This window comes from Tubulanus polymorphus, chromosome 5, assembly GCF_964204645.1.
Source record: "Tubulanus polymorphus chromosome 5, tnTubPoly1.2, whole genome shotgun sequence".
NCBI lineage: Eukaryota > Metazoa > Nemertea > Palaeonemertea > Tubulaniformes > Tubulanidae > Tubulanus > Tubulanus polymorphus.
This window is the reverse complement of record NC_134029.1, coordinates 20601412-20627812: the sequence shown is the minus strand read 5'-3', so window position 1 is coordinate 20627812 and position 26401 is coordinate 20601412. Positions and strand designations below refer to the sequence as shown.

The 26401-nt window shown below is 37.3% G+C and overlaps 1 protein-coding gene across 9 annotated transcripts; it reads left to right on the top strand.

The window, feature by feature from the left end:
* The first annotated feature begins 27 nt into the window (after positions 1-27).
* Positions 28-24910, top strand: LOC141906411 (serine/threonine-protein phosphatase with EF-hands pef-1-like). 9 transcript variants are annotated; one of them, XM_074795694.1, is made up of 18 exons: positions 28-52; positions 156-274; positions 11080-11190; positions 11917-11964; positions 15348-15475; positions 16256-16361; positions 16474-16628; positions 17739-17900; positions 18378-18544; positions 18688-18724; positions 20208-20357; positions 20463-20549; positions 20943-21128; positions 21246-21391; positions 21482-21588; positions 21944-22107; positions 22248-22332; positions 22682-24910. In XM_074795694.1, the coding sequence occupies exons 3-18, from the start codon at positions 11136-11138 to the stop codon at positions 22918-22920; spliced, it is 2022 nt and encodes a 673-aa protein (XP_074651795.1). In that variant the 5' UTR covers positions 28-52; positions 156-274; positions 11080-11135; the 3' UTR covers positions 22921-24910. The 9 variants fall into 9 exon arrangements, with proteins under 9 accessions (XP_074651795.1, XP_074651792.1, XP_074651797.1 ...); XM_074795691.1 differs by having other exon boundaries at positions 29-274; XM_074795693.1 differs by lacking the exons at positions 28-52; positions 156-274 and adding an exon at positions 2084-2213.
* Positions 24911-26401: the final 1491 nt, after the last annotated feature.

Below are 26401 nucleotides of genomic sequence, written 5' to 3'. Positions count from 1 at the left end.
CCTATCCCCGATTGATGTATGTCCCCGATGTAAACAAAACGCGCGCGCTGTAGTCAGTAACCTGTCTGTGGTTTAGTTTCGCGATCGGATATTTTCACAAACCACATCTTGGTATAAGCCCATCCGATTATAAAAAGCTTACCACCAACGATTAGGTAACTAACTACGCGCGCTGCGACCCCAACAATGGACCATTGGACAGCGTGCAAACAATAATACGGGCTACTGCTTGTTGATACTTCACAATGAAATCAGGCATGCATGCAAGTCACCCGTAAGTACTTTCAGCGCATCTATTTGCATACCTGACTACTTAGATTTAGTCTAATAATATAAGCCATCATCAGAATTTAATTGCCAAAGGCAAAGTTGGATCAAACTTTTTTTAGTTTTTTGGGAATATTTATTTTTCTATCAAAATTAAAATGATGAACATTTCTTCACCGATATTCTTTGTTTACACCGTGTGTTGTGTGTCTCTTGTACAAAGAACTAGCCCCACCCAAGACTAGAATAGAGTGTTCGACAACTATAAACCGTTGGACCATTGAAATCCTCAAACTGAGTTGGCCTGTGGTTGATTTCAGAATGTCACAAAGTAAAATTAGTGAATAGTCAACCCCTTAATAATTTTCTTTAATTACATGTATTGGCAAAAAGAACTTGTTTTTGGGCACCAAAACCAACTAAATGATTTGCAGACAACCTCTAGAAAAAAAAATCCAAATCTTGAAAAACAAATTTGGCCTGTTTATAAAAGGAGCATTAGATGAAATTTTTCCATAGGGTCTGACTCTGCGCACCCCCAAAATAGGGCATATCATACAATCAAAAGGGCCCCCCTCCCCAAAAGAAAGGTCTTCGAAAAAAATCTATTCATTTTTGGAAATGAAAAGAACTAGCTTGAACTTTTTTAGGTATCAGTATAATACTTTTCATTTTCCTGTAAAATTTCAGGGCAATTTGATACGTGCACCCCCTCCCCCCTGTATAACCCTCCCCTTGAATCCACCTCTGTATTTCATCTCGATAGCCTTTTTGCTGAAATTGACAACATTGATAGAGAACATGCACAAGCAAATCTCTTTGAATTTCTCTCAAAATTTCTTTTATTTATTTATCTTACGGAGATAAATGGGGCCAAAGATTTTTAGGGGCACCAAAGATTTTGAGAGAGTCAATCCAGGTCTGGCTGCGGCATTACTTCAGCTTTTAGACACGAGTACCGAGTATTCACTGCCCAACTGCAGGTGCCTTGGCGTTTTTCGAAAGGAAGCCTCGTCACTAATTATAAAATGTCTCGTTTGTTAATTATCCTGATTAACGAACGTACCCGGATCCTCTCCGGTAATTACGACATCGTATTTTCGACGATAATTCTCTTCTCCCACGCGGAGAAAATCATTGTCATTTTCTTCTTCGTCCTTAAAAGCCTATATCGAGGCAGAAATGTTGTCAAGGTAACCAAATAGACGACGATAATATGTAACAGTTCCAAAAGGGAAACTCGGCGCTCGGTGCGTCAACTCATTAACTCTCTCTATTGCTAAGTGTTTAATTCGTCAGGATCCAGTTCCACAGTTGTGAGTAAGAGTTAACTCTGAGTTCAACGAGTTAACTCCGAGTCAACTCGCAACTACGGAACTGAGTCCTTGCGATTCATAGATTTTTCGCGTGTTTAGCGACAAGTGTGTGATATCCGTATCTCATTGACTCTGGAAATATATTTTCAACGATCCGTTACTAACATTCGATTGTGGAATAGAAGCGTTGATAAGTGAATTAGAGCTGAATATCTGCAAATATCTGGGTAATATACTTTATTTAGTACATGGTTTGTGTTCCATACGTCGCCTACATCGGCATATATTTTCTTGCCCGGCTATAGTTATAAATAAAACATATTCTTCGCCCCGTAAATATGTCATTTTTATTGCATTAGACGTGATAAATCTTTCTAGGTTCTATTCAGGTCGTGAAGTGGTAAAAGTTTGTTTCGACAGTGAAATCAAGTCCTGCTTGTTGATATGCGGGCGTCGAGTGTCGCTTTAAAGTCCGTTGTTTATTATTATGATCCGGGGCGTACGCACCATCGCAAACCTGCCGACGCAAAAGTCGAAATCTTTTTCAAATATTGATTCACGGATTATGGCGCCGAGCCAGCCTTATAATAGATCTAATTAACGGCCGACCGTCTTCGTCGGGTTCTCAGCGTAAGTGAAATGAAAAGAAATATTTTTCTAGTATCACCGGTTAACGTAAGTCTCATCGTGAATAACTGCGATCAAGAATAACTCGATAATCAATTAACACATCTCGCCTGTAGATAGCGCTTCCGTATAATTTTTATTTTCGAAAAACCATCCGTTTGTTCGATTCTAACGTTGAAATCTTTCGCCGTGAATAAATTCAATATTACTCCATTTCCTGATATTGATTAATGCTTTAGGGTCTTTAGGGAAACTGTCTCGTATTCAATACGATTTGCTGTTGCTGTTTTCTCCGCGCGTATGTGTTTTGGAATCTAATGTCGCCATATACTACTATGCTCTCATTATCAATGGCTCGTTTTGAAACCATTAAATACGTGCGTGTGAAAATTCCTGCGTCGTCGTTCGGAAAGTAGTTCATTGAAAAAACATGAAACAGGTAGGGCCTAATAAGCGCTGTGTGTCATGAGTGGACATTTTACGCGAGGCTTAATTCAATAAGTTTCTTACGTCGGGAATGAATGAGATTTATTGCCTCCTTACGTTTTATCGGGGCGAAAACATGTCGATTTTAAAACCTGTCGAGCTGATAAAACAGTTGAAATACGGTAAGATTCGGTGCCGCATTAAAACAGGTCTTAGCGTAGATATGAGCTGAAAATGTATGGCTTTCTTTATCGGCTATTTATGCGGGGTTCTGACTTCTGAGCGATAACATTTCTTTTCGCGTTTATTTACATACCAATTCATGGGGATATTGTATGTTTCCGACTTCTAGGTTTAGTTAAGTTTAGTTCAAGTTTATTTTTCTCATCAAAAAGACAATTGCTTAGAGCGCAGAAAATACATACAATATATGTGTAAATACATAATTATGGGTAGGACGGAGAATTATATCAACTACATAAACATATACATTATAGACATGGCTATGAATTACGCTGTAGATTTGATTAACCAAAGCAAAAATCATTTCCATGGTAGCTATGTAAATTTCTATAAACCTGTGATGACACTTGATTATCATTCTAAAAATATCATATATCTGAAAAGATTAGAATCTTAGAAAAGAGAAATTCATTTGTTGTAACTGTAAAGATGCATTTCGAATAACGCTGTTTGTTTTTGAATCTGAATTTTGAAAAGGCTTGTCTTGAAAATAATACCTGGTATACATTTTCATGTCGGTCCCAAATCATACGATATTATTGGATTCAGCGGCCAATTTCATATTGATGATATTCGTAATTCATAATCTTCTATCAGGATTTCTCATAGATAGATGAATGTTAAGCTGCTCCTAAATTAATTTGAGAGAAAAGCTCACTCAGGTATTACCAATGACCGTGGCGTTAAAACTGTGGACATTAGGTGGTCGTTATATCGCCATATTATATATATCATAGTTGGTAATCGTTCGTTTAACACCTAGAATAACCCTCTTTGTATCTGGAGTTCAATCCAATGTCAAATTGGATTGAATATTGAATTGAAATGTCGTCAAATCGGTCCTTTATTAATCAATTAATAACTAGTTTTACGGCTCAGTTAAGTATAATATCCTTGTAATAAACGGTTACCTACTGATCATTGATTATAGAAGCGTATCTGACGTCTACGGGTATAAACAGCAATCCTTGCCATTCTCGGACATGGGAACTAAGAAGTTGACTCAACTAGGACTAAAACGAAAGAATTTTTCTGATTTTCTAAAGTGTTTTCCGATCCATGGTTTACTGTACGTTCGATGTATGTTATTTCAGACCTTGCGATATTGTATTACTGATCTCATCTTCAGCAGAAAATTCATCGTCGATTATGTCGTTAGACGCTATATATAGAAATATATTTCTCTGTGTCATTGTATGTTGTGATAGTTCGATGACTCAAATGTACCGAATGAAATCAATTTTTCTTGCAGTCTCGTATTCGCTATTCATACACATTAATATTGTTTAGTTTATTAAGTGACCCCGCCTAACTCGGAGATGAATCCTACTTACCTGTTCAGGGGTGGATCCAGGGCAACTTGTGAGACTTCTACGAGTCCGTCAAATTTTTTTGCAACTTTCATCAGCATTTCTTTCTGAAAATCGTATTCATCAACCGATATTGAAGTCCCTGAAGTGTGACAGAATTAACGCTATAGCGAAGGCCCGATTTCCATTCGGGATAATTGAAAAATCGCCCGCGAAATACTATGAATTCGTGTTACCGTGGAAACCATGTGTTTATATAAACATTATTTTACATCGCCTTAGTGACGATATTCGTCATTTCGTACGATTATATCAGTGACCTTTTCTACGCTAACGCTTATATAATATGGTTAATATTTGATATACCGGCATCAGCATCAATTAGTTAAGATGTACACGCGCGTAATCAGCCGTTGTTTATCGTCGTGCTGTGCTGTGATCGGGTACGCGTTACACGTCAGATCTATAGTCGGGATAATGCGTTAATGAATGTATAATAATATCCTATCCTTCTGTTAACAATAGACGACTACGTCATAAAGGTTTATCGAAATGTTTGATATTTGGTGATGGATTTGTCGCGATCAGAAAAATTTCGAATCGAAAAGTTCTTCTCGATATTGTCGGCTAAAATGCTTGTACTTGTAGATTTAAGTAATGAATGTGGGCGCGTACGCGTTCCTAGGCCTAGAATTTATCTACTGTAAACATGCATGGATCTGTAGGCTACTTGGCTCGGAGCCGTAGTCCGTCTGAAATAAATGAACTTGAACTTGAACTTGTCTACATTTTTTTACAAATTTGCGCATTCTCACTCAAATTCAATAAAAATAACATTCTTTACAACGCTGAATTTGTTATAACACCATGCTTTCCATTGGTCCCAACAAGGACGTTATAAAAGACATTTACTGTATTAAAAAGGGATCTATTGTACTGTCTATTTCTTCATCTGAGGGCGGGGAAACCTAAAACTTTCTAATTCTTTGCATAATATGTTTAGCATTTAATGGTTATTTCCTTTTTCCGTAGTGTGGTACAAATACAAAATTGGCTTATTTCAATCCGTGCATTCATCCTTTAGATAGTAACGCCGCAAACAAGAAATATAGAAGATTATAGGAAAATATTGCGGTTTCGTAACAAATGACCTTCTATTCGAGTATCATTGCCGTATCAATTTTTGCACGTTTGTTTTGATACATCGTACATTTGATACTGTGTAATAGAGTTATATTGATTTCTGATCAAACCTACGTCATTACACGTAACTATACTCGAATGCATGCGCTCTGGTTGTCAGTCAGTCGGTTCGAAACTCAACAAGCGTGTTTCATTTGCTGCTGGGAAAGCTTGCACATTATTGCAACACGTTTTCACGCTCTGTAAAAAACATCTGTCTAGTCGTAATTTGGTTTGTCGGCGAGTAACGACATTCGAAAGAGTACTTTGGTAAGTTTTTTTTCTTTTACTTTGCTCGAATTCGTCCGCGGTGCCAATTTAGGCTTATATACAACTTCTGGAATTTGAAATACTGCTTCGATGCCAGATCGTTCAAAATCATTGTTACTGGAGAAGATATTCTAAAAATTGCCGCGTCAAATAGGAAATAACCGTTTTGCATGTATCTAAACTTTAAAAGTCTTTTTGAATATTATGAAACTAAGTGCAAATTTGGTTTATGGATAGATCATTTCTTATGGGTGTAGTTTGTTAATTATGTTATTAATTAGTTTTTACTTGGTCTAAAAATTGGCAAGTATCTTATAGTTACTGGGGAATGAATGAATATTGAAAACCAGTATTAAAGTAGAGGTTGCATAATCTGGGTTTTGTGGGTTTTTTTCAAGCGAAAGGCTACAATAACCTTTTCACTATACCAGTAAACACCATGAATGAATATGGTTACAGTGTTCTACGGGTTTTAGAGGGGCAGCCACCCCTTTCATTTTCACATCCATCCCTCTGATAATCAGCCACCCCTTATATAGGATATCAATGTTGCTTTGAAATAAATTGATGAAATGTGAAAAAATAGAAGATTATTCCAAAGATTATACCATTTAGCTTAATTTTCTGAGTTTGGGGGGGGGGGAGGGGGCAGGTCGAGAGCCTTGCTACTTCCTGTAACTCAAGCCCTTTAAAATTCCATCATACGGACAACACTGGGTTCGATGAATATTTGTTTGCAGAGACTAATTTTCCATAATTTTCCATCATAAATTTGAAACTTTCTGACTGAACTTAATGCGCACTGGGCTTTGATGATCATCGTTTGAAGAGATGATGATTTAGTTATTGTATTGAAATTGAAATTTAATGAGGCGTATAAAATCTATTACGCTAGAAAAGCCTTTCAGCCATAAGTCGAGCTTCATAAATCAGGTAGGATGCAGTTAACATGGAACTTTTCATGTTTCGAATACCCGAATGCCCCGTAATTGCATAGCTTCCCACTGATACTGGCTGAATCAGTAGTAAATGTATGGATGTATAACCACATCCACGGTAAATGTTAGTCCTAGTAAAAGTTGTTCTAAATTGAGAGGACACCTAGTGTCATAAGCCGCGATCACACAAGCGTTTTTGGCGCAGGCCAAATTTGAACCAGGACAACTGTTCGCGCAGATGTGTTTGGCCCGAGCGTGTTTGGCCCGACCAAAAACGTCGGACCAGACCCGAGCCAAATTCTAGCACGAGACAAATGATTGCGTTTGAATTGCAACCGGTACGGGAAATGATCCACTTCGCTTTGTTTAAGCATTGTTTAGTATCGAGTGAATGGTTTGCGTGTAAGATTTGGCCCTTGCCCGATCCGTGCCAATTTGGCCCGGGCCAAATCGTCTTCCCGCGGCTATAGATTTTAAGATATCATTTGTGGCCGATTCTACAGTTGTCAATTATTATTTCAGTTAATAAGAGTGAAGTATTGTATTTTTCAATCCTTCAACTGGACTTGTTTAAATCATCAGACTTATTTTGCTGGTCCCAGTTTGTTCCAAGTTAGGCGAGGTTTAATGGACATTGAATTCATGTGATTTAGGAATCTAAGAGTTCTCAATCTCCATTTCTACTGATACCAAATCAGTAAATGCTATTGACTAGAAAAAGTTGTTCTAATCAGTGCTATAGAATAGTCGTGTTGGAGGTATAATTTGCGCCTCGTTCAATAGTTGTCAATTGATATTTTGATTGAATTTGATTGAGCTGCAACTATCGATAAACCAACTGGGTTTCAGTTTATGATATGCGATGGTTATGACGATTATTTGCGCATAAACTAACTGTATATTCGGGGAAAATGTCATAGCAAGTATTTATAACTTTCTTTCATTAAACTAATTATCGGGGGTCGAGCATTTTTTGTTCATCTAAACTTGATTTCAGCATGGACTTTAGAGTCCACTTTAGAGTCAGTGAACAGTTATTTCTAAAGCATGGAATCCATCACATCGCGTCGTAGTGAACCGTTCGTCCGTTTACGGTTATTACCTTTTTTATCGGTATTTTTCCAGAAGCGAATACACGAGATAAGTGTATTACGTTCCGAGAAATCTCCTTATTTCAACGGTGTTGCGGATCACTTGTCTTTTTTCACGTTCTTCCTCTCGGGCTCGTTTGGCTCTTTCCGCGCTTTGATCTCGCCGTGCTGTGGGCTGAATGACACTTTTTCCGCATCTGGGTCTACTTCGGCAAAAAGCTATTAGTCTTCAACCGATGCGAACTCAACTCCGAGGTACAGGTAGCTGATACTGCGAGGTCGGTGAGGAGTAGTAAGTTACCTCTTGGAGTTATCCGACGGAACTCCAAGGTTACCTAATCGTTGGTGGTAAGCTTTTATAATCGGATGGGCTTATACCGACAGTATACGTGGTTTATGAAAATATCCTATCGTGAAACTAGATCACAGACAGGTTACTGACTGGGGGAGAAGAATTAATCTTCATATATGAAGATAAATTACATTAATTACAGTGTAATTAATTACCGAATTATTAGATTGCGTAATGTGCATATCACCTCATCGTTACCTTGTGGACATCGTTCATTCTTTGATCACTGCTCACGTAGAGCTTTGGAAGCCGCTGCCGCTGTCTGTTTGTAGCTCGGTTAATAAAGTCTTCCTTCTTCGATTCATTCTAATTTCCTGACGGTATATATATATATATATATATATATATATATATATATATATATATATATATATATATATATATATATATACTTCATTTGTGTTGATTGAATACTTTAAAGTCACGTTCGCCGTGTGCGGAAATATCGCGATTAGCGTGACTCGTTGGAAGGCACAGGTTCGAATGAAACCACTTTTCCCGGCGTTGTCAGATCTAATATTTCGAAACGAGCTGTTTAACCGGTTTAATTCTTCGACGATTAAACGATATCAAACGTTGTCATTCTCATGCGAGATGGTAACAAATCCCTTTTAGATTACCGGTAATGCGTAATTTGCATTATTTTGCCTGGGTTCGTGTCTGTCTTGTCGGGCATTCGTGAAAAATGATATGTAATTAGCGTCGGCGCTGGAACACGACTGACCAACGGGCAAAACCGTCGCTGTTGCTGTTAATGACTATTTTGCGTGTCACTCCTGATATAGATAGATGTTTAGAGGCTAATCTTATAACAGTGAATGAAAAGCGAAGTCGAGAGAATATGTATAAAGCGAAGGAGTAATTATCCTTAAGAGCTGTAACCAGTTACCAGGCATCGCAACGGGAGATGGCTTTTATTAAATATCGGGCCTTAGATCCAAGATGGTGTCAGTTACAGCCGCGAAAATGTGGACCCTAGCCAAATTAGTATGGACCATGCCCGAGTCAAGTTTGGCCTGTGTCTAATTAGAGAGCGCGCTCACACACAAACCTCTCGATACTTAAAAATGCTCAAACAAAGTGAAGTGAGTCATTTCCTGAACCAGTTGCAATTTTTGCTCGGGCCTGGTCTGACATTTTCGGTGGGGCCAAATTTGGCGCGGGCAAAAATACTCGTATGATCGCGGCTTATGAATTTTTGAGTATCAAGGTCTTTTGGGTCTAGAGAACATGGAGTCACCAATATAGGGGAATTAGAAATGAAGACATATTACTTCTGGACATTATTCAGTAGCGAATTTGTATTTCATGCATAATCACACAAAAGGATATTCAGATGTTACATCGACTATAAGCACAGATGTTGCGTACATATAACAGGCTGTGGTGATAATTTGAGGAAGCCCTGGAAGTCTTAGCATGCAGATCCACCTTAAGGCAATCCTATAGAGGTGATAATTTGTATATTTGGAGTACCAGAGGGGTGTAGAGAGTGCACGCGTTAGCAAGTGGGAGTGCTGCCTTAACTTTCATTATGGATCTGCCACAACTGAATTTACTGGTTTTAATTATGTAATGTATGTAGGGAGAATGAATAAAAAATTAAAATCCATGTTATCTTTGAAATGAAGGGTGGCCACAGACAATTTTGTAAAAAAAAGAAGCTAAAGATCGGGTAAAGGTCCAGGATGATTTGTTGACATGACGCTAGATGGTACGTAAAATCGTTTTAATCTATGTTTTACGTATTTGACTGCGTTGATCGATTGAATTCTTACCAGATCAAATCAGGGATAACAACGTTCATGACAAGGAAAAGTCGGGGTTAAAGCAAGCCAAATAAAAGTGGCCACCCGGCAAAAAGTGAAAGGTATATGAAAAGCATTCTGTTAATCTATACAAAAAGATGGAATTAATTTGTCTAGTATTAATGAATATATGGGTGGGGAAGGTACTGTATACTCCCGAACCCTGGATAATTCAGCATCTAGATTCCTTTTATTTGCAGACGGCCAGTTTCCAATCCAAGATCTAAGACCTATATGCGTTCTGTAGATTTATGTGCCTCAGTAATCATAAAGTGCTTACGCATGAATAGATTCACTACACTGACTTATTTCTCATATTTCCTCTTAATTACTTTACATCTCTAAGAACTTATCATCACTAGCCATACACACTGAATGCATCCCTATCTTTATCACTGGTATTTATATATAAGTATAGCATAAAGTGCATTTATAGTGAGGCAGCTCATTTGGGGCCATTTTAGGGATTTCCTCTTGAGGTTGTTACTTGTGTCATACACTAAATATGCTTGGCACGGTTTTTTTTAGGTATTGTCATTTTGAACTTTATCGTACTTAAAACTTCATTTGAAAAATTGTTGTTCTTATTACAAAAGATCCTCATCGAACTTTGCTTTACTTTATTCGCAAAACTATCGCCGATAAATTAATCAGTTTGAAGTTCTGGGCCAAAGGAAATCACCAGTGGTTTCCTTTGGCCCAGAACTTTGGTTTCCACGGGTATTATTCTAGTTGGGGTTTATTACAAATGACAATTCAAGTAAGTTTGAAACCTACTATATACATAGTTTAAAAAGTTTAAAAGCAAATTCATCCGTCAAAAATTAAAAGATACAACGCTCGAAACTCTCACTAGAGATTATTGTCAGATCACACCTGACGATGATCTTCAGCGCAAATTCGAAACGTCGCGTCTTTTGATTTTTGACAAATAAAACTGGCTTTGAATTTTTTAAACTTTGTATATAGCGAGTTTTAAACTTATTATCTAGTCTCCATGTCGGAGTGTACGGGACTATTGTACGTCAATTCGCGCGTTACAATACATAAAAAACATAGTAATCGATACACAATACATGAATACGTATTGAGTTGACATACATGTGAGTACGGGTATGTTACCTGCAAAAATAAACCGAGTACGTCGTTGGTTTGGCTCTAGTTCGAGTTTGCATTCAATGATTCGTATTTTGAAGTTGCGGTTTGTCTTTGCATATTCAGTGCAGTTATTTTAAATTTTCAATTGTAGATTATTTGAAACTGCGGACAGTGATTATGAGGCGACAGGATTAGACTCGTGACAGTATGGGATGTGGAACATCATTCCTCGGAAGAAATGAACTTAGGAAGTCGGACAGTGGTGAGTTTTACCCAATTTACTAATTACAAATTTTGCCCTTATAGCTCGTCGGGAATCATCCTCGCTGGGCAGGGATTAGAACTAGATGAGGTTGCTGGACTCCGTGCCTTGGCTGAGTCTATCGATGCCATTGGCTTCGAATTCCCGTCGAGGGAGGATGGTCCAACCACTTATCAATCAAAGATTTGCTAAATTTAATGAAAAATAATTTTGAAAATTTTCCGGGAAGAAGACTATTAGCATCGTCCGCGTGTAAAAAAGCATCAACTTTCAAAAATGCCATCGCTAAAGAAATAAGTATTTGATAGCTTTTCCTTGAAAAAATTTCCATCCATGAATCCGAGAATGATTATCTGTAAAATACTTCATCGGCTCAAGATTAGACTATCTGTCGATATTGATCACCCTATTCCCGCATAATTACAATTATCGCCGACACATGTTTACAATTCATTTGTATGCGACACAGCTGTATAGTTCCCCATGTTTTTACGATTATGATGGAAGGCGATCTAAAAACTCACACTTCGTAGTCACACATATAGTGATCATATATATCGTTATATCTTGGAGTAATCATTGAAACTCCAAGATTATTTTATGATCACTATTGCTTCTATACAAGCTTAAATTGCTTTTTACGAACTGTTTTATTTCAACTGAAATTTCGGAATCTTTAATTCGTAAAAAATAAATCGCCTCTGTTTATGCTTATTTCTACTGTAGTCGAATATAAAAAATCCACAGCGAGAAGTTCATCAAACTTTCAACCTTGTAAGTTATGAGTTCAGCCAAAACAGATTGGTCACCGTTTTTTTTGCGACACCGAGGCATCCAATTCACAGGGGCTCGTTTTTGAAGTTTCGGGGTGAACTGTAGCTTAGATCATCTAGTACCCCTGGTACTATATATATATAAAAAGAAAAGTACCTGGGATACTGGATGATCTAAGCTACAGTTTACCCCCAAACTTCAAATACGCGCCCCTGTGATCCAATTGCTCGAAACGTGTACTTGTAAAATCCCAGTATACGCGGCTTACCATCTGAAAATGGTGATACCGAGTGTTGAAATAATCCACTGGAAAAAGAAAACACTAATGGAATCTTGCAGAACTGAAGGCATTTTTCACGCCGTATATCGCTTGCGTGGTGCATTGAAATTCTGTAATCAAGCATCTGCAGGAACACGTTAACCCTGTTAAGCTCAGTCTGGGAGAAATTCATTTTCCATGATATTCGAAATTGAAATTATGAAAGCTCGAAATGTATTGGTTTGGATGGAAAAAAATACCTCGTGCTATATTTTTCTATGCCACCACTTTTCCTTGTGGTTTTTTCAACTTTCGCACCGAGAAGAACATTTCCCAGCGGCTTCAACCAATCCATGATTGAAATTGATCTTAGAATGATAAAGATGGCTTTGAAGTCAAATCATCAATCGAACCTCATACCAATCTGTTTTGGCATTTACGTATCTATATATGAAGATGTATTGACTCCTTTTTATTTTCTATTCATATTTCTAGATTTTTTATTCTTAGGTTCTTTGATATCCCTAATTGTGTCTTCGTTAGACCGTGTCATTTCTTGTGCATGGTTGTTTTTTTCTGCATTTAGATTTATCTGTGATGTCTGTCTGGTCTGGGGAACTGTTCTTCCAGATTTATAAAACATTCGCTTGCGTCAAAATAATCTTCACTCTTCGAGTTAAAATCGATTTGAAATGAACTAATTTTAGCAACAACGACAAAAAACGATTGCCAGTATGGAACTGGATCCTGCTTTCTACACGTATTTACAAGGATTCACCGATGAAGTGCTTCTTGAATCAGTGTGGAAGACTACAAACTTTCAGACTTCTGAGGTGTATGAAATGTTATAATAAGAAAAAAATCAAATGATTAACTGGTTCTGAATAAATTGTTGCGATGACTCAATAAGAACATTTCATCCATGAAAGAACTGGACCCAGTTCCACAGTTGTGAGTTAGAGTTAACTCTGAGTTAAAGTTAGTTCATTTTCAATGTTTTAACCCAGGGTCAAATCTTAACTCAGAACTGTGGAACTGGACCCTGATGAAATGATTCATAATCTGAATACGGGGAAATTTCTGGTCCTTAATTTTTTCAATCGAATGTTGTTAAAAAAAAGCATTGAGAGAATGTAAAGAATAATACCGATATTTATGTTTTAAATGCAAGAAATGCCATCCAAAAGGACCAACTTTTTAAGAGTTTCTGAGGTATGACCCAAGACTGCCCATTTGTGAAGTGGTGTTGCCTGAAAATGTGCATGCCTGGTTGTATGGTTTTGGTTTGTATACTAAATCCAAGGTGAAATTGTTATCAGTGGAATCAATCTATTTAAGTTACATTTTGAAATCATTTGTTTTGTTACAGCTGTAAGATGAGCGCGACACCTTCGGAATCATCGCAATCGAGATGGAGATCTCCCTTTTTAGGTTTATTATATTTCATAAGAAGCTCTCAGACATACGATTGTAGCGTGTCTGATAGTATCTACACGATCACCCGGTCTTAGACTGTAGAAGAAATACCAAATACCTGTAGAAAATTCTAGAATCGAATTCATCAAAGATGATATAGTTCCCACATGATGAATTCCTGGATGCACGTAGCTGATTTCAAAATATTCTTACTAAGTGTATTCAAAATAGCAAGGTTTTTTTTATCTTGCTCAAGATGAGAAAGACATTCATATTTCTCAATGTTTTCTGCTATGCGTTTCCACGGCCCATTATCATTTTATGGAGTTTAACTCCTGCATTGATTTAATTCTGAATAAAAACCTTTCGCTGACAGGGCCCAGGGTTTAGAACTGACTTGATGTCGATCATGGACTCTAAATAATCATACTTCGATCGAACTCATGATTCCATAGTGAGAGCCATGTATAATCCAATTTCTCTCAGGGCATTAAAGATATATCAATGTATATAAATATATACCTTGGTATAATCATGGACGTATAAACTAGATTATACGTCCATCGTGTAATATCATTCATTTGTGGTTGGTGCATGATAGTTGTAAAGTTCAGGATTCAGCTAAAGGTCATTCCTAATCAGAAATCACTGTTATAGAATACAGAATGTCTAGGCACGAGGAATCCACCATTTCATACTCTAAAGCTATTGAAGTTGCCACGATCACACGGCAATGATTTGGCCCTGGCCAAATTGGCCCAGATCAGACCTGAGTCAACGATTTGGCCTGGGCCAAATTGGTAGGATCAGGCTCGGGGAAGAGAGCGCGTTCACACGCAAACCATTCACTCGATACTAAACAATGCCAGTTGCAATTCAAACGCAATCATTTGTCTGGAGCTAAAATTTGCCTCGGGCCTGGTCCGACGTTTTTGGTGGGGCCAAACAAGCTCGGGCCCATTTGGCACCCATGTGAACAGTTGTTCCGGGCCAAATTTGGCACGGGCCAAAAATGCTCGTGCGATCGCAGCTTTACTAAGCCCGTGCCTAAGTAGAGAGCGTGTTCACACGTAAACCATTCACTCGATACTAAACAATATTTAAAAAATGCGAAGTGAGCTTGTCATTTTGCCCCATTTGTCATGGGTGTGAACAGTTGTTCCGGGGGGGGGGGGGAGGCCAAAAATGCTCGTGTGATCGCGGCTATTGTTTCAGAATCGAGTGTATCAGTTCCATTTGAGTTATTGCCTGTTTGTATTATCTTCACTGCATGTTTAGATATCGCGGAATACGTAGCTGCATCCATTGTTACGAATATCGGTAATTTCCGATTGTAAAATGCCATTATGTCGCGTTCGCGTCGAATCAAATATCAAAGTATCCCGGAAACTCGACAAAACTCACAGACACACGAGATAACCATAAATCAAAGACCAGCACCATCATATTCGCATCAATATGATACCAGAAATTATTGTACGTCTATAGATTGCACATCTCCGAACGTGAACGCTGAAACATGAGTTTATCTTGTCTGAATTACTGAATTGCATGGATTTTACTGATTTATCACTCGTGAAAATTAGGGTCATGTAACTGACTTATTCTCAATTTAATATTCTTTGTGAAAAGCTAGATATGCATTGTGAGAAAAAGAGTAATTATTACGATGTTTTCAATGATTTCGTCGTTGTCGTATTTTTTGCAGCGATCAAGGCGGCTATACTCATACAGAACTGGTATCGTCGTTATATGGCCAGATTGGAAGCTCGACGCCGGTGTTCGTGGAGCATTTATCAATCTATCGAATATGAAGGGGAACAAGACCATCTCAAGGTTGTAAAGAAAACTGAGTTTGAAATCTGGTATCAGTTTCTCAAAGTTAACAGAGACCGATCCAGGGACAACTGTTGAGGGTTGCGCAACTTATAAAAAGGGCATAATCCATAACAAACAAGGAGGGTCTGGGGTCATCAAATTTTGATAGTTTACTGATTTTGGTGCAATTTCCAAACAACGAATGAATGAAGTTTGAAGTTTCCAGGCAATTAAGTTGAAATCCCGAAGGACGATGTACCTTCATTTGAAAATTATCAGCCCCATCTTGTAGAAATGTGCCCTTTTCTACTTTTGGGAATGATAGAGACGACTAAATGTGGCCTTTTCACTGTGATGATGAAGAAAAAGGGCACGGAATTTTTTGCAACAGTAACACACGTGGCTACCGTCTGATTCCACACCTGGTTGATTCTCATTCTTGAGTCGATTTTGCGAAACCAATCGTTTTGAGAAACCGGGTCATGTTTTAAAAATCTGTCAATATCACATGTTTTTTGCTTCGTTCAATCTGTTGTGCAATCTTTCCAGCTTTCTTGTCTTCTATTACTAGTTTTCTAAGCTCATTAACATATATTGATTGAATATGGTGTTAATTTCATACCACCATTGCAGGAAGATTATGAACAAAAACTGTTTATTTTCTAATGTCTGCTATTTGTTAGTTTTTCTATTTCTAGTTGAATACAGTGTCCTGAAATTGACATTGAAGATTCTTTTTTAAACAATATATAATATTTCTTGGGATGAAGTAGATTTTGACTGATTCTTTCTTTTTAGTTATATAACTTCTTCAATGATTTATTGGTCCACGTCAATACAGACCAGTTGCAGAAAGAATTCGGATCATTGGCGTCTGCCCTCGGCCAGAGACTATCGAAAACACGTAAGAAAAAATTCTTTTTGCATAAAAACTGAAAAGTATTTACATATGATGAATCAATCTATAATGACCACAATCGAATACAATAATGTTTTCCCTTTTATCGGTTTTAAAGGAGGCCCGAGTCTCGATGTGGAAGATGAAGACCTACTCGCCGCTACAGATCCCAGTCACATCAAAATCGAATCATCGTATAGAGGACCTCACTTGACGTTCCCTTTATCATCTGCTCAAATTGAAATGTTAATCGATGCATTTAGAAATAAACAGGTAGGTTAGACGTAAAATCTGATGACTAAAATATTTACATATTTCTATTTATTTACTATAAGTTTATTTCTTTGAGTCATCACTATTGCATGAAAGAAATAGTTTGAGAAAGTACTTCTATATTGTAAAGCATAGTAAAGAAAAATGACAAAAAGGGACTCCAAGGGGGGGTATACTTTTAATAAAAAAGCCTAATGCCCGGGCGGAATGAGAATTGGATGGGATGTTATCGGTAATCGAGAAATGGACATGTAATGATGATAAGTTAAGAATAGCAACTGGTACGATCCTAGTACATGCCTTTTCAAATTGCGCTTGAATAAATTAATGTTAGACGATTTCTGAAGATTTATTGGAATAGCATTCGAAACTCGAATACAATTGATTTTAGGAGAAAACATTGAAATTTTATGAAGAATTATTAGAAATATTTCGTTGTAAGTGTGAAATGATAATGTCGAATGAATACCGAGTAAATATAGAAGGACATGTATATCTACGACAAGAATTTCTCTCCTCGAAATAACAGCTCTAAGATCCATAAACCGAGCGAATGTTTTTGTATTTTGTTGGTTTTTTCAAATCGATCGCTGGAGAAGATAACTGTGTGATCATCGTTAGAAGAGCGAAGCTTTAAAAATATTGATCGATCGACATCGCGTTTCCGCGATCGATTTAATAGAATAATTGACGTGAACGAATGATCGATCGGTATTAAGATGATTAAATCAATAGATTAGCGCGATTGATTAATTGATGCAGCGTTAATTTGTGGAGCGGTGTGGCCGAGCGGATAGAGCGTTCGGCTCTGGGTCGTGGGTTCAAACCCCGTACATTACCGTAGTGTCCTCGCCAAGACACTTATCCTCATTGCCTCTCTCCACCCAGGAGTAAATGGGGACCTGGTCTGATAGATGACTCCTGAGCGCCTAGCAGCTGCTCGGATGTTACCTCTCCCCAGGGAGAGATGACTGATACATGGAATGGAGTTATAGGCTGGGGGTAATAATACCAAGTTTGGAGCGCATTTGAACAGACTCTAGTTCGGATACCTGCGCTATATGAATGTCAATTATTATTATTATTAATTGTGAATATCGAATTTTTCAGAAATTACACGCTCATTACGTGCTCGAGCTATTGCATGAAACCCGTAAAGCGTTACGCAAATGCGGTACAGTTAACCACGCCTCGACTTCCATAGCCGGACAAATCACGGTATGCGGCGATCTTCACGGTAAATTCGAGGATCTTTGTCTCATATTTTATAAGGTAAGCGAAAATGATGCGAATGACGCGCAACCTTAATTTGTGGTCAGGTCATATTTAGGAACGAAAAAGTCAAACTTAACCAACCTTAAGGAGGATCCATGGGCAATCAGTGGATCCACTCAATGCGGTCCGAAAAAATTTTAAATTTTAGGGCATTTTAATGCAATTGCTAGAATGATTGATATATAGAGAATTCCACTCTAAGATGAAGTCCGAAAAAGTTTCCTTAAAGCTAATAAATTATTGATATGACGTTTCAACTAAACAAACTAAACACTGATAGTTATCTTCAGGAATAATGAGTTCACAAATATTTGGGATGCCATCGAGAACAGCTATCTAAGAATGACATTTTAGAGAAATCTAGATTCCCAGAAAAAATGTCCGTTGTTTTTCGAGAGCGCGCAGGGAAATTGAGACTGTGTAGATCATCCGCCCCTGCGACTCTTTCATGTGTCATATTTCTTCCCTCTCTAGAATGGTCTTCCTGCAGTCAGCAATCCTTACGTATTCAACGGTGACTTCGTCGATCGGGGTCAAAATTCGTTGGAAGTTGCGATCGTGCTGTTTGCTTGTTTTCTGTTACATCCTAACGAAGTGTGTTTGAACCGCGGAAACCACGAGGATCATATTATGAATCTAAGGTAAGTCAATATAGAGGCACTTTTTTATGATTAAGACCCTAAATGCGCCGGGGGTATAATTGATTCACTAGCGCAAAATCCGAATTTCTTTTCGATTTCAATATCTAGGTCCGCTTTTTCGAAATTGATGCTGTCTATTGCAGATATGGTTTTGTGAAAGAAGTTATGAACAAATACACGGTACGAAATCTGGAAATTTTTTATAATTTTATGCGATAATTTGATTCAAATTATTAATGTCAAAATTTGAGTCAAAATTCCTCTATTCCTCTCAGGTAAAGACTGAGGAATTGCGACTGTATTCATGCCCTTATTTCAGGGCCCGGTTTTTGTGGCTTCTAGCAAAATTGTATCTTGAAGCTACTTTGATTTGAATGATTGAGATAATTAATCTGGTGATAATTTTAAACGAAAACCTTTGATTGTTTATTATTTGAACTCATGATATCTTTACACGGATGCTTTCATAGACAAAACAGTTGTCCGGAACATCATATGTATGTGACAGAAATGTAAATGTTGTGTTTCAGCCATGTTTTATAACCTTTGAGGTATTGAATTACGATATCATTCAGACCTAGAGCAGCTATAGTCAGATATCATCAAGACTTAAACTCAAAATAGATTCACAGAGATACACAAGCACAAACAAAACATTCTTAATTCATTACTACAATTGCAATATTTTGTGTCGTATGTACTGTTAGTACGGTTCTGTCCCACAACCAAATGCTGTTCATCACCGCTTTTGGCATGGCAAATCACAATGTAAACCTTATAAAAATGTCGACAGGAAACAATCGACTTGCATTGAAAAATGACCGTGCAAGGAATTGCTCGGATTGTCAGGAAGGATGTATTATTTTTGAAATAGTCACATTAGAATGTGAGATCTTAACTGGCAATGTGTGTCGAGATCAGCCTGCTAGCAAAGTGAACAGAATTCGGAAAAGAAAAAACTGGTTTGAACAACTCTCTCAATTTTCGATTAGAATAGAACTTTCAATTTGTTAGGAACATAAATGTTAAGTATCCATGATATTCAGGAAAGTACTCTCTTTTCCTGAAAGTGTCTTGGGTTTTCCAGGAGTCATTATTCTGGAAAATATTCTGCTGATGTCTGTAGCCCTATGTTTTTCACATGTACAGTACTCCAGCATGTAAGCTTGCATGAAGCAGTATTTGATTATAGACCTAACTTCCCCTATGAACCTGTATATTCATATTTGTAGTCACGGTAGCGAGTTATTTTTTGTTGAAGATGAGTAGTATATTAGGGGCCTAATTATTAACAAAAATTCAACAAAATGCTGTATTGCTTTAATTCACCGAAGTCACTATTGGTTCATTGGTTCAGGGCTAGAGCCCGAAGATGCCTGGGACTTCAGAAGATTTTGTATCTGGTGTATTCTGATGGCTTCTTGGCCTTTTCAAAATAAAAAAAAAAACATATAAGACACCTTAAAATTCAAGTCAATAAAAATACCACAAATATACTCCAGACGCCCCCTGAAGCGAAATAGCGTCAAAATTCTATTTCATTAGAATTTCCTGAAAACTATTTTCTAAGTAAGATAATTGCAAAGCAAACATTTGTATTGCTTCGCGGAATTTATAGTTTGTATGCGAATGCAGTCATATTTACATTTCAATTGAATTTCAGGACAACGCGTCAAAAATCATTCGCTTATTTGAAGACATCTTCAGTTGGTTGCCGTTGGCGACAGTGATTGATGGAAAGATCCTTGTTTGTCATGGTGGAATTTCGACTAGAACGGATATAAAGAAATTGGGAAAAGTCGATCGCCATAAGGTGTGAATAGACGAAATCAGCTTGAAGCAATAGAAAACATGTAGGCCTGTACATGTAGTATTTCTGATAATGTAATGAAGGGTTTTCTTGTATTCTGTATTGTAGTTTATATCGGTGTTACAGCCGCCACTTGGAGATGAAGACAGCGATGCTGATGAAGATTCCATTGTCGATTTTAATGACTGGAGACAAGTATGTTATAGTGATCATCTTTATGTCAATCTAATTCTTCTTAGAAATTATCTTAAATGGAAATAATTTCCTCACATTTTCAGGGGCGGATTTAGGGGGTGGTCTCTAGTTGCCCGCACCCCTGCCTTCCCATGGAGGTTGCACTTTTTGTCATGACAGAGATTGTGATGACTTGTAAATTTGACATTCATCCTCTAGGAAATCTGCATCTTTTAGGATGGATTTCTTCAAATGTATCTAACCTTAAATGGAGGGACTCCACTACTGGGCTTTGACATGGCTGCTTTATCGGAGAACTGCCTTTTCTTCTCTTTCGGAACTTGGCCTTACAATTCTCCTAGATCTGCCCATATACTTCATCCGAAATTGTGGTAATGATATCTTTTCTTCCAGGTATTAGATATTTTATGGAGCGATCCCCGAGTGAAGAAAGGTTGTTCACCGAACACGTTCCGAGGTGGTGGCAGTTATTTCGGTCCGGATGTTACCAAGCAAATATTGCAAAAACACGGCTATCAATTATTGATTCGGTCTCACGAGTGTAAAATCGATGGCTACGAATTCATGCATGACAACCAAGTAAGTTACATTTACAGACATGAAGTCAGTTATACAATCATCTCGTCTTATAAGTCTAAATGGAAAATATCCAGGATCCAGTTCCACTGTTGTGAGTCCGGTCCTCTATTTTTCCAGGTATTGACAGTCTTCTCAGCTTCAAATTATTATGAATATGGCAGCAATAAAGGAGCATATGTAAAACTCGGTACAGATCTGAAACCTCATTTAGTACAATTTCAAAGCTCAAAAGCTCAGACACGAAAACTGACTATTACTCAACGGTAAACAGATTCAATACCAGTCTCTCGTGTACTAGAACTTTCTGAGAAAAATGTTTAAAGATTCCAAATTGGTCTATCTCTTTGAAATAGGGTGAGTCTGGTGGAATCATCGGCTATGCGTGATCTGCGAAGTAAATTAATTGCTCTGAAATCTGAACTGATTGAAGCGTTTAAAAAGTTTGACCCCAGTAACACAGGTAATTAGTCCTGCACTGCAAAGTCTACCATTTCCCTCATCTCCTTTCCACTTAGTTATTTTCATGGCTTGAATTACTGTCTCTATCTTGTTTCTTTTTCATCAGTTTTCTAACAGTGTTTCTCACGCAGTAGATCATCATTATATGAGTGTGATTGATTGAACTTCTTGTGACCCATAGTAAAAATAGATACATGTAGAAACATCTTTTCTGAAACTTATTGATTTAGTTCCTACGAAAATTCAAATGCAGTTGATTTTTAAACGAATAAATTGAACACATGAAAGGCAAATTGAACTATCACCTGAAATTACATTTCATTGAATGTTTTTTTTTTGTCTTTAATATAATCAAGGTTCGATCAGCGTGAACGATTGGTGTCATGCTGTGGAGTTCGTCACTCAACTTGGTCTTCCATGGAGAACGCTGCGCCCGCAAATCGTTAAACTAAATAAAGATGGATCGGTTAGCTATTTGTCTTCGTTTGAAAATTTCAAACTGAAAAACAAATACACCGAGGTAGGCTTCTATGTGATCAGCTGACAAGTATTATGAGTGCGTCTTGCGGTACCTATACCCTACGAGCAATTATTTCAACTAATTGCTCGTAGCTATACCCTATCCATTAACATGATCTTTTCTTTGCATATTTTTTATAGAAAGGACAAACTGTCACTGAAGTTTTGTATAGGAACAGAAACAGTTTAGAGATGATCTTTCGAGCGATTGATAAAGATAATTCGGGTACGTAGAACTTTTACCAATTATTTTACAAAAAACTACCTAACGAATTCGATCGGGTTAGGCTAAGCTGATCAGATATCACTATGATGATAATGATAATGATAATGGTAATAATTGATTATGATAATTTCATTTTCCCTTGAATACAACACGATTATACAAACAAAATTACATAAAAGAATACTATGGTACTATTATGTAAAAGTATGATCATGGATGCATAATGTTACACCATAGTGTGAATAATCGTTGTAGGCACTCAACTGCATCTATATGTTTATCAATCATTATGAATTCAGAATTATCTCTATTATTACCGATGACTTCATTTTTCTGGTCAATATTTCAGGTCAGATATCAATGGAAGAATTTGCCGATGCTTGTAAAATACTGAGTCGTCACATTCGCACGCCTATCTCGGCATCTTACGTCGAAGACATGGCTAAAAGCATCGATATGAACAACGATGGACATATTGATTTTAATGAATTTTTAGAGGCTTTTAGATTAGTGGATAACGAACACAGAAATAGTTTAGAATCGCCTTTAAAGATTGTCGAAGAAGACGACTGCAATGGCATTTCATGAATTATCGGCAGGCTATTTAGAAGTAATACGGTGAACATTTGTGACTAGAACTAAAGCTCAAGGATTAATCGGTGCATGGTTAATCTATAGATCATTAGCTGGGATTTATGAGCAATCTATTCATTAATAGATAATTGAATTTCGGTGTAGGCTTAGTCTTAGTTTATGGGAATGGAGAGGCATTTTATTCACGGCTTACACAGTCAATTTGATAACCTGTAACGTTACTTTTCATAGTCAGCTTCTGAACCGAAAACGTTCATAAATTTTTCCAATACTTTTATCTTTTATCTCCATATCAGATCGTTCATAATGTATTGAATTGCCAGTTAACAATCTGCTACAATATTTTGGTAACAAAAGCGATGTAATTATACATTTTTAAAGCAGCTGAAGGCGTATTATACATTTTACATTTTTTTTTGTAAATCACTGAATCTATTTTTGTATCCGAATGAACTCATATGAAAATCGATGTACAACATTAAAAATCGACCTTTAAAAACGGAACCGCTGTGTGTTATATTTGTACACAAATTGTAATTTACCTCTGTTTTCATTCGTTGTTGTGTAATTCATAGTTCATAGTTCATATGTAATATAACTCTGGGACTTGATATTCTAGTCATTCATATTAGGGGGGGCTCTCCCACCTCCTTGTTTCGATCGAATAGAAACATTTTTAGTAATGTTTACTGTGTATTATCAGGGAAGTGTACACTTCCCTGGTATTATATACATTGAACGTATGTGCTTCATGGTTATCATATTTTACAGTGTTCTTTTAGATTATTCAAAATGTATACATTCGTCTTTTTATGTATCGCATGTTAATATAACATTGTAAAAAAAAACTGATTTATAGGCAGGCTTCGATCTAAGGAGTAAAATCCACTTGCCCTGAATATATCTGAAATATATCCTTATATCTGAAATTTAATTTGCCCCCTCGAAAATCAACTTGCTCTACAAAGGCAGTCCGATTGGTGGCACAATCATCTGTTGTATCGAGTGAGAAAAAAGACTTTGAGACATAAAATTGCTCTAACCCGGTAGACAAGTGATAATGATAACCTACACGTCCGAATGAAAATATATATTTGTCACGGGCAATCAGGCAAGTGCTTAGATCGGACGCTGATAAGGTATAAGGTTAAAATGGCAAAATTCTAGTTATTGTTTGAAAAATCACTTTAAAAATCAATTTATGCCATTTAGCTTTTTTTATGACAACAGAGCGGTTAAAAAGTTACAGTTTTGCTGAAATTTTAGCGGTGACTAGGGGGTTTCAGTGGCAATGGGTGTATTTCATTGCTCCAAACTAGTTAAAAAATGCAAATTGTTATTATCTAGTATTTTAGGAAGCTGGTCAAGAAGTTATTCAGAGCCCCTATGTTAATTTCCGAAATACTGATCTGTTGAATTTAATGATTCTATTTAGGTTACGAAATATTGAATTTACTGGATAATCATTTAGTCGTGTTTTATATTGCTCTGTGATGGCTGGCCATTTAGACTATTGTGAAATGAAATAAAAAAGACTGCTTTTGATTCATTTATTCGATTTTCTCTGCTTTTTCTTTATTTTGAAAACTACCTTGCACGCTCACCACCAGACTATACTCTAAGGACCATTCCACAGTTTGAATTGGATGTTCGATTCTAGATTCAATAAGAAATTCAATGGTAGTCAGAACTGTTATTAGTCTGGTTTTATATTGATTCTACTGTGATCCCAGGGAATATTATGAAATCCATAGTATCCTGACTATTGGCACTCATTGTCTGGATACTTCATGGCCAACCTTTGGTGCCCCCAAGCTTGCATAATCAATAGGCTGTGTATCCAATCACAAAACTAAACCGCAGACCAGGTGCTGGTTCCCGCTTGCTAATGCAAGTATCTCAATATGCTACCATGGAAACCTGAACGTGTTAGTTTGGAATATTTGCATGAATCTCATCAGAAATAACATTAGTTCTTATCATATTTTATCTAGTTTACTATAATCTACTCAACTCTGTTATCGTGAGATGATTTTCAAGTGCGTGTACTAACGAAAGTTTTTATTTATTGAAAAATCATGAATAAAATATTTTGATGATCAAATAGTTGTTAAATGTCGTATTCTTCTGTGATAAATTTCATTTCGATAGAACTTTACTCATTGATGATATAGTCAAAGCAGCATTTGTATTCAATCCGACACCATACAATACAATGCGATACAATACGATACGATATACGTATCGTTCCAGAACGATACGCTTTCAGCCAATGCACCGGGCTCGGCCCCAGGACGCCGGATTCGGAATTCAGTTCATCCTGTATTTTTGTGATTAGAACATGATACAAGCCCGCTTAGAAAGTGGCTGTTCGTACGGATAATTCCGAAGCTATTCGTACGGAACATGGATAGAGCTTTCGAAGGGTACTCACGGGACTTAAAGGCATAGATGTCAGTTTCAGTCATTTTTGCTGCTTCCCAAATCATTGTATGCAAACTGTTTTGTCATTCAAACTGCTGGTGCCGTATCCCAGGCATCAGGGCGGTGCATATAATAAAAACCTGCATATACAATATTAAAATCTGTTGTTGTTTGCTTAAAAAGGAAACCAGTTTAATATCCGTCAAGATCTTTTCTATCAAGGCCCACCAAAATTTGAATTTAGTTAGAGGCCAAGCACTGAGCATTTTGTGCCCGACGGACGTTCACCTCCCCCAAAAACGCTGCATTTCAAAACAATAATCTGTTCTTGTGCCGCAATACTAAAGCAAGGTCCGTCAGTGATTCTGAAAATAGCAATACTCAAAATATCAGTACGGACCTTTTACACTGGGATCGGTGAAAATTGGAAATAATTTATTTCTCAAAAAATCTATGTGTAGCTCAGAATTTTCATATCGGTACCTCGCGGGAAATCGCACCCTCCTCGAAACACTTTTTAAAAGAATATAACAAAATATCGCATTACGTCAGAAATTCGGAAGGAACGATTGAGTTTTATGTTGTCCGTGCGTCCAATTACGCCGGTGCGTACGAAGAGCGGCCTTCGGAGTTATCCGTACACGGTTCCGTACGAACGGATAAAGCGCGTTATCTGGCAAGTGGGGATAAGGTTACGAAATCATCAGGAAACTCAAGGACGAAGACTGTGAAGGAAAAAGCCGAAGAAAAAACCATTGATATTCCGACATTTCTTGAAAGTATTTGTAAGTTACAGTTTGTTAACTATGTAATTAAGAACTTCATGAATAATTGGGTGTCAGTACAACAACTCGCGAACACTACTGTCAGTCTGACAGTCGAAGTCTCAATTTATTTTTCATTACCAGACCAACCGATTCCTCTGAGAGATTCCCTAGCCAGCCTCTCTCTGGACAGTCTGTGCTAAAAATATCTCACAAACCAGCGCCTAAAGTTTATCTCTCTCTCCTGTTACATTTAAGCCACATTTGGATGCAGCGATGTATCATAC

Excerpts from the sequence above, each read along its gene's own strand:
- LOC141906411 (XM_074795690.1), top strand. The coding sequence starts at position 14,986 with ATGTCGCGTTCGCGTCGAATCAAATATCAAAGTATCCCGGAAACTCGA. Across the intron at positions 16,362-16,473 it reads CCAGAGACTATCGAAAACAC|GAGGCCCGAGTCTCGATGTG; the intron begins GTAAGAAAAAAT and ends TCGGTTTTAAAG. Across the intron at positions 21,392-21,481 it reads AAACTGACTATTACTCAACG|GGTGAGTCTGGTGGAATCAT; the intron begins GTAAACAGATTC and ends TCTTTGAAATAG.